This window comes from Bombina bombina, chromosome 3, assembly GCF_027579735.1.
Source record: "Bombina bombina isolate aBomBom1 chromosome 3, aBomBom1.pri, whole genome shotgun sequence".
Classification (NCBI taxonomy): Eukaryota; Metazoa; Chordata; class Amphibia; order Anura; family Bombinatoridae; genus Bombina; species Bombina bombina.
The window spans coordinates 297,858,613-297,874,974 of record NC_069501.1 but is presented as its reverse complement, the minus strand read 5'-3'; the positions used below and the strand labels follow the sequence as shown (position 1 = coordinate 297,874,974).

The following is a 16,362-nucleotide window of genomic DNA, read 5'->3' as shown; positions in this document are numbered from 1 at the left end:
GGAGGTGGGCAACATGGGGCATATTTGGTGGTCCTGTACAATAGTTAATACTTACTGGAGGGCCATTCTAGAAGAGATTAAAAAAGTAGTATCTTGTAGTTTACCATTAACCCCGGAAGTTTGTCTATTTAATGTGATAAAAGAAGTTAAATGCAGAATTAGGCAAAACATCGTTCATATCATGTTAAACTCTGCTAAACAACTGATAGCAGCAGCATGGAGGTCTCATAGGGTTCCCTCAACAGAAACGTGGAAAGAAAAAGTTAAGAGTACCCTAATGCTAGAGAGATATTACTACTTCAAGACCAATAGGATAGCAATGTATAATGATATGATGTTTCTATGGGAGTCTTACATCGGAGCGGGCTAGGAAATAGATAGCTAAATGACTAGGGTCTCAGGCGACAAGATTATTAAGATTATTAGGATAGAGCATTCAGGAGGGTCTCCCCCTCCCCACTGTGTTTGGTCAAAATTATAATGCCCACTGTGGGTAAATACTCATTGTGGGTATGAGAAATTTTACTATGCAGAAAGTTGTAGTTTATGTTATGTTTATTGGTTTATTTGATAATGTCTCACTAAGAAAGTGCGGTGTCTGGATGTCTCCCTTCTGCTCTAAGACCCAATGGACAGTAACTGTATTCGAAACCAGGAGAGACCTAGACACCTAAAACGTAAGGATAGGGTATGTCATTTGAAGTGTAAGTTTATAGCAATTTTATGCAGAAATGTAATTGATAGAGTGTAATGGACAAATAGTCCATCATGTTATTGTATATGCACCCTTCCTGAAAATTATTGTTGTAAACTAAAAACCTTCAATAAAGAAATAATAAATAAAATTAAAAAAAAAAATATACCCCTTTGTCTCTCATGGACCCTTCTACCATCAAGATCTCAAATCTCTCAATTTGACTGCATAGCGATTTAATGCCTGATTTGGTCTCAGGGAGTTTTTTCAGATCAAATAATAGTCACTTTGATCTGCAGCAGACATGATATGCTACATTGTATCATGTCCGCTCACACTATAATTAATATACCCCTTTGTCTCTCACGGACCCTTCACCCATCAAGTTCTAAAATTTCTCAATTTGACAGCATAGCGATTTCATGCCAGATTTTGTCTCAGGGAGGTTTTTCAGATCAAATAATAGTAACTTTGATTCAGGCCATTTACAAGATGGATTTATCAAAAAGTCTGGAATGTTTCCTTTCCCAATGTGAGCCTAAGAATTACAGTTAGCACTCTTTCAGAATTCATTCAATTCTTCAATTTTTCACAGGATGGTCTGGAAAAGGGTTTTTCTGCCAATTCTTTTAAAGGACAAATTTCTGCTCTTAAAGTTTTGTATCCCAAGAAGATTTCAAGACTTCCTGACATTCAAGACTTGGTTCAGGTTTGGCCAGGATAAGACGCGTTATAAGGCTTACTATCCCTCCTTAATTTTGTATTGAGGATTCATAAGGCTCAGCTGCATGAACCTATGCATGATCTGGACATTCAACTGTTGTCTTGAAAGGTTCTCTTTCTCTTTGCCATTTCCTCGGCAACAAGAGTATCTGAGATTTCAGCTCTACAGTATCTTGTGATTCTCCTTAACTGATTTTTCATCAGGATAAAACAGTTTTAGGAACAAGTAACTCTCCTTCCTAAGGTTGTTTCTTCTGAAAACATTAATCAGAAAATTGTAGTCCATCTATCTGTCAAGTGCCAAAATATGATAAACAGAGATTACTTTATAACTTGGATGTAGTAAGGACCTTGAAATGTTATCTTAAAAACACTTAAGAATTCAGAAATTCTTCTTCCTTGTTTATACATTTTCCTGTCCCCACAAGGTACAGAAAGATACTGCAATCACCTTTCAGCTTGGTTAAAAGCTTTAAATCACGTAGCATACCTAGCCGAGGGGAAGTCTCCCACTGAACTAATTACTGCTCATTCTACTAGATCAGTTGCCACCTCTTGGGCTTTTAGAAATGAAGCTTCAATTGAACAGATTTGCAAGCCATCTACTAGGTCAACTTTAATACCTGTTTATTACTTCTACCTGCTTTAACTGTTTTTCCCATCATATTTCAGGGATGTCACAGTTTGGGTATAAGATTCCACATGTGATGGCTCATGAACTATCACCATCTTATGGAAGAAAACAAAATGTATTCTTAACTGATAATTTCTTTCATGATTGTGAGTCCACTAGACCTTCCCTTGTTTTGCCATAACAGTTGGTGACAGTAACTGTTTGCACTTTTTTTTTTACCTTGCTTTTCCATTTCTAATTTCATATTTTCTCCTTTTTCTTGGCCAGATGACTAAGGAAGCATGGGAACGGGCAAGGTATTAACTATTAAATATCTGTTGTATGGGGTGTTCTACTTCCTTCTGTAGGATTGACTTATAAAACCACATGTGATGGCTTATGGCCTCGCGCTATCATGAAATAACTGAATTTATCAAGAAAGGATACATTTTGTTTGTGCAGGATATCAACAGTACAGCTAAGTATTGTGTATTGTTTTCAGGACGTAAGAATTTCAAAATTCCAGGGTATTAACTGCAGAAGTATTTTAGGATTGTGACCACTGGAAAAGCACACTGACAATGCAAGGTTAAGCTTAAAACTGTTATCTGCAAGCTCAATATTGTGATAAAAACCCATAGTTATATGTAACTTTAAGTCTAGAAATGTTTATCCCATTTTTCTTTTTTTAAAAAAGGTGGTTGTGCATGTCTCTAATTTTTTTAGTGTTAATCTAGTTTTGAGTCTTTATCTTGGGCAACTTTAGAGCTCCTGCAGTGCATGATAGTTAGTAAACACCAGTCTTAAGGCTGCTGTTTCTTAATCTCTCCATTTGCTCTGAGTTTCAGATTTAAAATCACCCTGGACTGTGATGATTAACAGCATCTGTTGTCACGTCATTGGTTGCATGAAGACAGGGTGCAGAGTTGCACAATCATTTGCAGTGATAGATGTAGGCATCATTCTGCTCACTAGCTAATTGGAAACTTGTCTGCCCAAACATTAATAAATGAAGCCCATAGTGTATATGCAGAAAGCTAGATGGCACTCTGAACCAATCAGGGAGGTAATAACACATCACACATAAATAACCTACTTAAAACTTTTGTGTTTGACATGCTTAATACCCAGTTCTTAAAGGAATAATGTCCTTCTGAGTCAAATACGATTTCTAGACATGTTGATACATTTCATTACGATTGCAAAACAAAACACAGATATTCTTTTTGTTTGCACAAAACGAATATCCAAACAAATGCACCACAAAATAAAAATAAATAAATTAACAAATACTGACAAATTTCATTAGAATTCATTAGTTTCCTTGAAATCACCTTAGGGGTTAAAATACTTAGCTCTAGCACAGTGGAAAGCCGCACTAATCCTGACACTTCTTCACAGAGGCCCAGGCCATGCTAATGGGAGGCTTAGTGTGCGATAAACCTCCTATTAGTGTGACCCTGGACCTACAGCTCGCTGTGGAGTCTCACTAATTCTGACCCTTCTTCACAGAGACCAGGGCCTCTAGTTCTCAAGCCGTCAACCTCAAATACTCTGGAATTCCACAGCGTATTTGTGGCGAGGCTGATTCGCCTAAGTTATCAAGCCCTGCTGCCCGGCAAAAGTAGAATTTTGTGACCTAAGCTTCGATCCGCCGGACTCAGTCTGACACAGATCGATTCTTACGTCACTCCAGATGTTCCGAACACAAGTTCGGCACAATCTGACTACTTTTGCTAGTTATCAAAAAACTAGCAGGTACGCTCGGCACTTTTCCAGCCCAGCGTACCTGGTTTTCAAACCGCCGCCCTGGAGGCGGCGGATCCCATAGGGAATCAATGGGAGTCTGACCATAGCAAAAGCTCATGTTCACTGCTGCCCGATATCCCATTGATTCCTATGGGTAACGTCTGCACCTAACACCCTAACATGTACCCCGAGTCTGAACACCCCTTATCTGTCCCCCCCTACACCGCCGCAACTAAATAAATGTATTACCCCCTAAACCGCCGCTCCCAGACCCCGTCGCAACCTACATTATACATATTAACCCCTAATCGCCGCCCCCCTACACTGTCGCAACTAAATAAAGTTATTCCCCCCCTAAACCGCCGCTCCCGGACCCCGCCGCAACTATAATAAATATGTTAACCCCTAAACCGCCACTCCCGGACCCCGCCGCCACCTACATAATACCTATTAACCCCTATCCTGCCCCCTTACACCGCCGCCACCTATAATACATTTATTAACCCCTATCCTGCCCCCCCACACCGCTGCCACCTATAATACATTTATTAACCCCTATCCTGCCCCCCCTACACCGCCGCCACCTATAACACATTTATTAACCCCTATCCTGCCCCCCCTACACCGCCTCCACTATAATAAAATTAATAACCCCTAAACCTAAGTCTAACCCTAACACCCCCTAACTTAAATATTAATTAAATACATCTAAATATTATAAGTCTTATTAACTAAATTATTCCTATTTGAAACTAAATACTTACCTTTAAAATAAACCCTAATATAGCTACAATATAAATAATAATTATATTGTAGCTATTTTAGGATTTATTTTTATTTTACAGGCAAATTTCAATTTATTTTAACTAGGTACAATAGCTATTAAATAGTTATTAACTATTTAATAGCTACCTAGTTAAAATAAAGAGAAATTTACCTGTAAAATAAAAACTAACCTAAGTTACAATTACACCTATCACTACACTATCATTAAATAAATTATTCCTATTTAAAACTAAATACTTACCTGTAAAATAAACCCTAAGATAGATACAATGTAATTAATAATTACATTGTAGCTATTTTAGGATTTATATTTATTTTACAGGTAACTTTGTATTTATTTTAGCTAGTTAGAATAGTTATTAAATAGTTATTAACTATTTAATAACTACCTAGCTAAAAGAAATACAAAATTACCTGTAAAATAAATCCTAACCTAAGTTACAATTAAATCTAACACTACACTATCATTAAATTAATTAAATAAATTACCTACAAATACCTACAATTAAATAAACTAACTAAAGTACAAAAAATAAAAAAAAACTAAGTTACAAAAAATAAAAAAAAATAAGTTACAAACATTTTAAAAATATTACAACAATTTTAAGCTACTTACACCTAATCTAGGCCCCCTAATAAAATAGCAAAGCCCCAAAATAAAAAAATGCCCTACCCTATTCTACATTAAAAAGTTAACAGCTCTATTACCTTACCAGCCCTTAAAAGGACCTTTTGCGGGGCATGCCCCAAAGAAATCAGCTCTTTTGCCTGAAAAATAAAAATACAACCCCCCAACATTAAAACCCACCACCAACATATCCCTACTCTAATCCAAACCCCCTTAAATAAACCTAACACTACCCCCCTGAAGATCATCCTACCTTAAGCCTTCTTCAGCCAGCCGACCACCGATGGAACAGAAGAGGACATCCACATCGGCCGAAGTCATCATCCAAGAGGCGCTGAAGAAGTCTTCCATGTGATTGAAGTCATCATCCAAGGGGCGCTGAAGAAGTCTTCCATCCGATTGAAGTCATCATCCAAGGTGCGCTGAAGAAGTCTTCCATCCGATTGAAGTCATCATCCAGGCGGCGTCTTCAATCTTCATCCATCCGGAGCGGAGCGGAGCCATCTTCAGACGAGCCGACGCGGAGCCATCTTCTTCCACCGACGACTTCTTGATGAATGACGGTTCCTTTAAGTGACGTCATCCAAGATGGCGTCCCTCGAATTCCGATTGGCTGATAGGATTCTATCAGCCAATCGGAATTAAGGTAGGAAAAATCTGATTGGCTGATTTAATCAGCCAATCAGATTGAGCTCGCATTCTATTGGCTGTTCCGATCAGCCAATAGAATGCGAGCTCAATCTGATTGGCTGATTGGATCAGCCAATCGAATTGAACTTGGTGCGCGGCTTTTGGACAGCTTTATTGATACCTTTGGCGAGCGTATTCAGGTCCGCGGCGGCGATGTGAGTCGAGCTTAGGCGGGCGTATTGGGGCCGGCGATGGCAGGTAAGTAGACACGTTGATAACTAGAGCCCCAGGGCCTCACTATTAAGAGGTTTAGCTCACTTAGTGTGTCCTGAGGCTCTGTGAATAAGTGTTGAGGTTAGCGCGGCTGTCCAGCGAGCTAGAAGTATATAATGCTACGGGTGAACTTTTTTACCTGTAGCAAAGGAGCATTTGCATTCGTTTTAAAAAAAAAAGGAATGTAAATGTTCCACGAATATTAGGCATTTGTTTAATTTAAAATGAAAAGAATACTGAATAGCACGGCATATATTATTAAGAATATTTGGTCTGAAAGATTCGTCTGAACTGAATTTTTCGCCTGTGCACAGCTCTAAGATTTTAGTGCTTATAACCAAAACAAGTCATGAGTTATATAGACAGATGGCCAATAAAGCAAATCTTAATTTGGATCCAAGATGAAGAAATCATTAGTAATTATTTTTCGCTTTGCAATAAACTATTTTATGACTGATATAAGATTTGTTTTATTAGGATTATCATTTTTTTTATATTATTCATTAAATGTTATTTCAAGTCTCAATGTTTCAGTTCCACTATATTTTATTTACAGTATAGAGATGCTCTGCTTCAGTTCATGATTGATGCGGCAGTTTCTCTTGGAGCAAACCAGACACGAGCTGAAGTTGATATGAAAGCATTGCTTGACCTGGAAACTAAACTGGCACAGGTAAGTAATCTAAATTATCTGGCACTTAGCTATTGAGGTTATTGAATTATTCTCAATAATTTTGGAACCCTAGAAAACTCTAACTCCTTATAAGTCTAGAAAGAAGGAGGCTTAAAGGATAATAAATAAAAAAATGTATTTCATGATTGAGATAGAATATGCAATTTTAAGCAACTTTCTAATTTACTCCTATTATCAGTTTTTTTTCGTTCTCTTGCTATCTTTATTTGAAAAAGCATAAATGTAAGCTTAAGAGCCTGCCAATTTTTGGTTCAGCCCTTGGTAGCGCTTGCTGATTGGTGGGTAAATGTAGCCACCAATCAGCAAGTGCTACCCAGGTGCTGAACCCAAAATGGGCCGGCTCATAACCTTACATTTCTGCTTTTTAAAATAAAGATAGCAAGAGAACGAAGGAAAATTGATAATAGGAGTAAATTATAAAGTTGCTTAAAATGGCATGCTCTATCTGAATGATAAAGTAACAAAATTGGGTTTAGTATCCCTTAAATCTCTTGTATCATTATTTGTTTGGAAGGGACGGGTGTCTGGGCGAGGGAGATTCCTTATTATGAGTCTTTCTTCATTTGTCTTTCTCCTGCCCAATTAAGATGTATATCAATATTAGTGGCAGCTAGATGTGTGTATTAAACTAGATTGTCTGTCTAGGTTCAATGCTAGTGCTGACATACTTTAAATTTATTATTTAACATAACTGCTAAAGTAGGCTGACCATATTGCCGCTTTAAGAAGGAACACATATGAAAAATACATATGTGAGGGTTCTTATACAAAACCATTTCTTTAAACAGCCATGAAAACAGCCCTGTCCCTTTTTAAAACGGCAATATGGTCAGCCTATGCTAAAGGGATTGACAAATGTTATTCTGATGTACTAAAGTAACATCATGCCTTATATGTCTTAATACTGTATTATGTAAATTGTTAAATGACCACTCAATGAAGTAGAATTGCATTATTACCATGTGCGTAATAAAAAGACAATGCAATAAAACCTAATCTTGATTTCAAATAAGCAGTAGATTTTTTTCTAACAAATGTATTATTTCTCTGATATTCCAGCCCCCTGTATCATGTGACAGACATCAGTCAATCACAAACTATTATACGTATACCCTGTGAGCTTGTGCACATGCTCAATAGGATTTTGTTCCCCAGAAAGTGTGTATATAATGGAAGTAAATTGGAAAGTGTCTTAAAACTACATGCTCTATCTGAATCATGAAAGTTTATTTTGACTTGAGTGTCCCTTTAATACAAATGAATTCAATAAAAAAAGAAATAATAATTAGCTGGCAATAATTAGCTGGCACTTACTCATGGATGAAAGAAACACAAATGGTAGAAACATAGAATTGATGATTTAGCTTACAACTATTGGCCAAGAGATGATCAACCCAAATGCTTTTTAATATCACCACCAGAATATGGGTACTTGCTATGTATCTGGTTTCTTTTGAGAGTTTTCCCCAGGTTTAGTGCATTCAGGGAGTGCAGTCGATTTCCAGGTTTAAAGAAGTAAATATGTAGCAAAATAGTAATAATGCACACAATATGTATGGAGAATATAAAACACACTGATGCTGGTAGATTAATATCTGCTTTAAAAAATGCAATTTTTACATTTTCCTGTGAAGCATAGAAGATGGCTTAGATTATGTTGAGGGTTCTTGTTGTAAAGATAAGATTAGGCTTTAAATTCAATGAGCATTTCCTTAGTGGTTGTTCCTGTCATTAACATGTATACATATATTAGGATTGCGATCAATCAAATGAGAACCCCTAGCAATGTGGAAAAAATGATTATCACTAACATAACACTTTAGAAAAACACCTGCAAAACCTTTTGTGTAAACGTTTTTAAATTGTACAATATTCACATGTCTTGTAAATATCATTGGTTAGAACTGCAGGTGTCTCCAGGAGTTGTCTGTAGGTGTTCTGTGGAATTCTAGAGGTGTGGTGAGGATTTTCCCTTACACCTCAGCCCACAAGGCAGAATTCATAAATACTCTATTGCCCATGTTAAGTATCTTGTCTCATTGATTTATGGCTTACGAGGTTGTCTTAATTTTTTATGTCTCTTCACAAAATTAGTCATAATAGGGCCTTTATATTTAATATTTGTTATCTATTTTGACCAATCTTAAATATACCAAACACCTAAGTAACATACCATCTGAGTGGCAAAACTAATACAGATACACCAGAACTGAATGTATGGTTACAAGTGCACTTTGGTATAGAATACATTTTGATGTTCCTTATAGGAGGATTACCTGGAGCTGGAAAACTAACAGGACTTTACTGATACAGAAAATAAGTATCTATCTCTTCAATAACAGTAAAAGCACAATAAATCCTATAGATTAACCCCTTCAAGACAGGGGCAAGTGTTGAAGATCAGATGTAAACATTTGCTGGGAAAAGGAAATCACGCAATTGTCACTGAAATCACGTGACTTCAATGCTGGGATTGGTTCATAAGGTACTGCCTACGCACATCCCCCCAGTCAGATTTTAGATTTCTTAAAAGCAGGAGGGAGCAGGATGCTGAAAATGTTAGGACGTTCCATGCCGTCCTAAAGGCGTTTCAGCCCAGCGCTGTTAGGGGTTAAGCACTCATTATGTTTTAAAGTATTTCAAAAGAATCATCCCTGAACTAAGGGACAGTGGAATATAGGGGGTATTTAAACATTTTTTTTAACTATTTATCTACTGTGCCATTTCTACCCCTGTGCAGAGCTATTTTTGAGTTTTTAGATGCAGCTCACATTTAAGCCCCACTGTAGGTAATTTTTAAGTAAGAACCCCACACATATTATGTATTGTTTTTTCCATCATACCCAGCAGATTCACACTATATCATTATTTTTGTGTGTACAGGTAGCCCTCAGTTTATGCCGGGGTTAGGTTCCAGAAGGAATGATTGTAAATCGAAACCGTTGTAAATTGAAACCCAGTTTATAATGTAAGTCAATGGGAAGTGAGGGAGTTAGGTTGCAAGGCCCCTCTCAAAATTGGCATACATTATTTTTAAAGCTTTGAAATGAAGACTTTAAATGCTAAACAGCATAATAAACCTAATAAAATAATCACACAACACAGACTTTACTAGCATTTTTCTGCAAACCGTTCTTTCTATGCATTCCAATCTAGACTGATTTATAAGAAGTGTATCCAGGCGCCAACAATGGAGGCTAAGGTTAAAACTATTTATTAATATCCGTGACAAATTCTTATAGTCTCTAATGATAATTAAAAACAGTAACAATAATTAAAACAATAAAATCTAGCAGAAAAGCATGGATCCACGCTGAAAATTATGCTAGTTGGCGCAAGGTCTAGTTGGCGCTGGGATACACCTACACTTATCTAGACTGATTTATAGACAGGAAGATCTTGTTCCTTTGCAAGCTGCTCAATAGCTCAGGTCTGGTTAAACTGATTAATTTCAGCTTGCTTGGCTTGCATATCTTTGCTACAACATAAGCGGACAGCTCCACCTACTGGCTATTTTAATCAATGCACTGCTTCTCAATGCTTTTCAATAGCAGTCACATGACTGAAAAAAAGGTTGTTATTCTGAAACTGTGCAAATTGAACCATTGTAAACCGAGGGCCACCTGTATATATATATATATATATATATATATATATATATATATATATATATATATATATATATATATATATATATATTAAGAAAGTGAACTCTACAACAAAATGTGCCATTTTTTTTAATTTTTATTAAAAAATTTAATAAACAAGGCTTTAAAAAATTGTGTGTGTGTGTGTTTTCCCTAAATTCTGTTGTAAAAAGAGGAAGCGTTTATTTACTTTAAGTCCTTATAGTGAACCAGAAGATCCCCCAAAGAGCAGTCTCTCTCCCTCTCTCTGAATAAATTGAGCCTCCTTCAGTCAGTGTTTTGAATAATAGCAATGGAGGAGTAATAAAAATGGGGATCTCTGCCACATTTTACCAGGTAGTTGTGTGTTATAAACATCACATATATTAGAAAGGTTACAACAATCTTAACATTAGTAAACCAAAAATAAAACAGAGAAAATAATCTATAAAACATTAAATGGTGAGTCGTATCTTTTTGACATGTAATAATTACTGGTTTGTGCATCATCCTCAATAGGTACCAAAATTGTAGAGTGTGTCCATCTAAGAATATTTTTATAATAGAGGTAGAGTCTCGGCGTGCGGCAGCACTGATCCGGAACCGGAACTTACAGGTGAACAGCAAGGTCATCCAATAGGAAAGCAGCTACATTGGAGTGCCATAACCGGGGAGATCAAGTCCAAAGTTAGTTACACTTGGAGGACAAAAGAGGCAGGCACTACTCGGGGTGAAAAAGTATAACAAAAATTTATTTGACAAGCCACACGATGAAGTAACACAGGCTTGAAATAGGTTCTAGCAACATGCAGACAAACAGATGACAGAGGGACAGGCGGCCTGACGCGTTTCGCGCCCCCTAGTGGCAATCATAGGCTGAATTGATAGTGACTGGACAACCCTTATATACACAAGGAAATTAACCCTATCCCCACCAACATAAAAATTAAAACATAAGATATACTTATATAATATAAGGCATTTGAACCTGTGACTAATGAATCCCAAATGAAAACAAATGATACCACTTTCAATAATACCATAAATCGAAAACAAATACAAATAAATACATCAAAATAACTAATAATAATAAAAAAACTAAAAAATTAATAAAGAATCATTAAAGAAAAAATAGTGAATATATGATAACACAAGCGCTCAAAAAGAAAAAAATATAAATGAATGAATAAAATAATTAATTAATACTCATAAGACAAAATACTTTCAGCAAAGGTGAAAAACTACACGAATATATTAAACATATACAGAATATCCATCAGTTAATTTATCCACAGACTTAATATTAAATAATGCTTCAAAGATAATATATTAGGCGGTTGTGATGGACAAGGCTTCCTATTTCAAGGAGGCCCACAGACAGCTTTCAGATTCTACTGTCTATCGTAAACTTTCTGGTAATCCTACCTCATTGTTCAAAAAAGAACTAACTAGATTAATAGAAAATGGAGTTATTCTATGTGTTTTTTCTAATAAGGATTTGCAATCCTTGATCCCAGACCACCCCATTATTCCTATATTCCATCATGTGCCCAAAATTCACAAAAAGTGCCACTTGTCCACCTGGCAGGCCAATTGTGGCTGGGATTGGGTCCCTTTTAGAGCCACTTGGAGAGTGGATGGATAGTATCCTCCAGCCTATTGCTACCGTGCAATTTAGTTACTTAAAGGATACATGCCATCTTTTGACCACATTGGATACTATCAGGTGGAGAGAGGACTTTTGTTGGATAACTGCAGATATCATGTCCCTCTATACTAGTATCCCCCAGCATCTTGGCATTAAGGCAGTTGATTTCTTTTTGGACAGGCAATGTGGGTTAGAGAACACAGTCAGATTGTACATAGGTGATGTCTTGAGATTCCTGCTAGCGCACAACTTTTTTTCTTTTGACTGAGAGTTCTATCTGCAAATACGGGGAACGGCCATGGGGGCAAAGTTTGCCCCGGCCTTTGCCAATATCTTTGTTGCATGGTGGGAGCTAATGTATGTTTACTCCCCCACCAATCCCTGGCTTGAGCGGATAGAACTCTTCGTCAGATACATAGACAATCTGCTTCTGGTGGTGCGCAGTGATAAGGATCCAGAATTCTTAAATCATCTGCTACTTTATTTCAGTACCAATGAATTGGGTCTGAAATTTACAGGCGAAATGAACGATAAGGAAATTAATTTCTTGGATCTTACACTGTACACCACTGGAGATTTGATTATAACAAAAACCTATAGAAAAGTACTGCTGGAAACACAATCCTGCATGCTAGCTCCCAACACCCAGGTCATTTAATTAGAGCCATACCTAAGGGCCAATTTATCAGACTGCATAGGAATACCAAGTCTGATCATATATATGAGGAACAGTCCTTGGAGCTTAAAAATAGACTCATCAAGAGGGGATATAATCCACATGACCTGGAAAAATGTAGACAGTATGTAAAAACTCAAAATTATAGACAAAATAAAAAACATCACTCTGAAAAACATGTATCAGGGGAAACAGTGGTATTCTCTACTGAGTATACACCACAATATACTAGCATAGTCAACAGACTCAAGAAACATCTCCATTTATTGATGGGTGATCCTGTTTTAAAACCCCTAATCGATAATTGCAGATTTGTTTCCAGAAAGCCCAAAACACTAGCTAGATCACTATCCCCCAGCATGGTCACGTCAAAGGACCATAAAAATTCCTCTTGTTGGCTTTCCAAGAAAGGTAATTTTTAAATGCAGTGGCAGGCAATGCACCACATGCACTAACATAATAGTTGAAATAGCTTTACTTCTACCTACGATAACACAACCAGCAGATTTCTATGCCAACTGCAGAACCACCTACGTGGTTTATTTACTTACTTGTAATTTGTGTAAAAGCCAATAGGTGGGTAAAACGTCACGTGAGGCAAGAACAAGATATGGTGAGCATGCCAGGGATGTTAAAAACTACTTTGTGGATTCAGCAGTGGCAAACCATTTTAATTATTATCATTTTAGCCATATCGCAGATATGTCAATACAAATCATTGATAGAGTTATACTTCCCCCAAGGGGTGGCAATAAAAATAAAATTCTGGATAGAAAAGAACTTTACTGGATCTTAAAATTACATACCAGAATACCACAAGGTATGAATAAGGAATGTGATATCAACTTCTTTATCGACATCTAGATCTCATATATCTACACTTATATATATTCATATATACCTACATATATTACATCATGTTTTTAATAAACCTAATATATTATCTTTGAAGCATTATTTAATATTAAGTCTGTGGATAAATTAACTGATGGATATTCTGTATATGTTTAATATATTCGTGTAGTTTTTCACCTTTGCTGAAAGCATTTTGTCTTATGAGTATTAATTAATTATTTTATTCATTCATTTATATTTTTTTCTTTTTGAGCACTTGTGTTATCACATATTCACTATTTTTTCTTTAATGATTCTTTATTAATTTTTTTAGTTTTTTATTATTATTAGTTATTTTGATGTATTTATTTGTATTTGTTTTCGATTTATGGTATTATTGAAAGTGGTATCATTTGTTTTCATTTGGGATTCATTAGTCACAGGTTCAAATGCCTTATATTATATAAGTATATCTTATGTTTTAATTTTTATGTTGGTGGGGATAGCGTTAATTTCCTTGTGTATATAAGGGTTGTCCAGTCACTATCAATTCAGCCTATGATTAAAGGGACACTGTACCCAAAAATTTTCTTTCGTGATTCAGATAGAGCATGCAATTTTAAGCAACTTTCTAATTTACTCCTATTATCAAATGTTCTTTATTCTCTTGGTATCTTTATTTGAAATGCAAGAATGTAAGTTTATATGCCGGCCCATTTTTGGTGAACAACCTAGGTTGTCCTTGCTGATTGGTGGATAAATTCATCCACCAATCAAAAACTGCTGTCCGGAGTTCTGAACCAAGAAAAAAAGCTTAGATGCCTTCTTTTTCATATAAAGATAGCAAGAGAACGAAGAAAAATTGATAATAGGAGTAAATTAGAAAGTTGCTTAAAATTGCATGCTCTATCTGAATCACGAAAGAACATTTTTGGGTACAGTGTCCCTTTAAGCACCACTAGGGGGCGCGAAACGAGTCAGGCCGTCTGTTCCTCCGTCATCTGTTTGTCTGCATGTTGCTGGAACCTATTTCAAGCCTGTGTTGCTTCATCGTGTGGCTTGTCAAATAAATTTTTGTTATACTTTTTCACCCGAGTAGTGCCTGCCTCTTTTGTCCTCCAAATATTTTTATATTAATGTCTACATAAAATGAGTATGTCTATGTACCTTATGTCTCTAAATTACCTTTGATAAACCCGTAGAACCATACCTTGTGGAACACCTTTTATGCTGATTTATACATCGAATATGTAGTTTCTATTCTATTACGTATGTCCAGCCAGGAGAGCACTCCTGTTTTTCAATATTTTGCTATACATATTCTAGTAATTGTACATAATATCCTAATAAAAGTATTTATGGCTGATAGGTGCCCACCTCTCTGCAACCTCTGTAGCAAAGTCTAGTCCCTGTGTCAGACATATGTAATGTTTTCACTGGGGTTAGATACCAACAGAAAGAACTTTTAATAGAGTTTTACCATAAGTCCGCACTTAAGAGGCCCTTACTAATAGAAATAAAGATTACATCCCATGCATGCTTCTGTAGGTTAACCTCTAAATATTTTTCCCAATTGAGCATGACTGAATTTTTAGTGTTGCTAGTTGAATTCTGTATAGCTTAGAGATTGAGTGTTTCAGTCTTGTTTTGTGAATTATATATATTTTCCAATAATGTATTTGACTGAGATGGAGCCTCAGTGAGATATTTCTGTGGGGCTGAGGCTAATTGGAGATATAGGTACCAATTTAGTTTGATTGGATCTAGTATGTCCTGTAGTTGGTTGTATGTCATAAGCTTGTGGTTGTTAAGCAAGTCTGCAACCCTATATAGTCCCTTATTCACCCAGTTATCTATGTAACTATGAGTGTCAGTTGGTAGTAGACATCATCCGTGAGTACAAGGGTAGTAGGCTAGGGTTTTTTATTACTGATGATCGATTCCAGAATGGGTGACCTGGAAGTTTGTGCTTTGTGGATTTGACGGTTCCATAATATGTCATCTGGGTATGTTAATCCTTCCATGTCTGCCTCTAGGGCAGTCCATAGAATGTTCTACCTAACAAGGATGTTTGAGCCATTCTAGATGCTTTATAGTAGTCAATTAGATTAGGGCCACCCACTCCTCCCGCTATTTTGTGATGGATTGAGATAAATGAAGAGATTCTGACTGTTTTGCTGCCCCTAATATAAGCTAGTAGTTCTGATTGAAGGGTGGCTAGCTCTTGAATCAGTATTTTAAAAGGTAGGGCCCTAAACAGATAAAGTAGTCTGGGAAATATGTTAATTTTTATTGATGAGAGGCACGCATACCAAGAGAATGTATATGTTTTCCATTTCTGAATGCCTTGTCAAATGGCTTTAAATAATGGTGCATAATTGTGGTTATATAATTGACTAAGTTGCAATGTTAAATTGATACCCACATATTTTAGGGAGTGTTTTGCCCATTTTAGATCGAAGTTGATCTGTATTGCTTTTTTGTTTGAGGGGGTAATGCTGTTGGTACCAGTTCACATTTATCTAGATTGATTTTATATCCTGATCTATTTGAGAAGTTGTCTAATATACGGTATAAGTTTGGGAGGGAAATGAGTGGTTTACTGATTGTTAGTAAAATGTCGTCCACGAATAAGGTTAATTTATAGTCTTTATTTGAGATTTTTGCTCCTGTAATATCAAGGGTAAGTCTAATTTTGGCTGCTAGTGGTTCTATACACAGGGCAAATATGAGGGGAGATAAAGGGCATCCCTGTTTTGTTCTATTAAAAATGGGGAACTGTTTTAAT

The 16,362-nt window shown here is 36.3% G+C and overlaps 1 protein-coding gene across 3 annotated transcripts in view; it reads left to right on the top strand.

Moving 5' to 3' along the window:
* Positions 1–16,362, top strand: part of PHEX (phosphate regulating endopeptidase X-linked) — a 564,226-nt gene that overhangs the window by 184,429 nt on the left and 363,435 nt on the right. For all 3 annotated transcript variants that reach the window (XM_053706372.1, XM_053706371.1, XM_053706373.1), the window contains one exon: positions 6,653–6,769. In XM_053706372.1, coding sequence (XP_053562347.1) covers positions 6,653–6,769 — 117 coding nt within the window. The remainder of the gene's footprint in view (positions 1–6,652; positions 6,770–16,362) is intronic.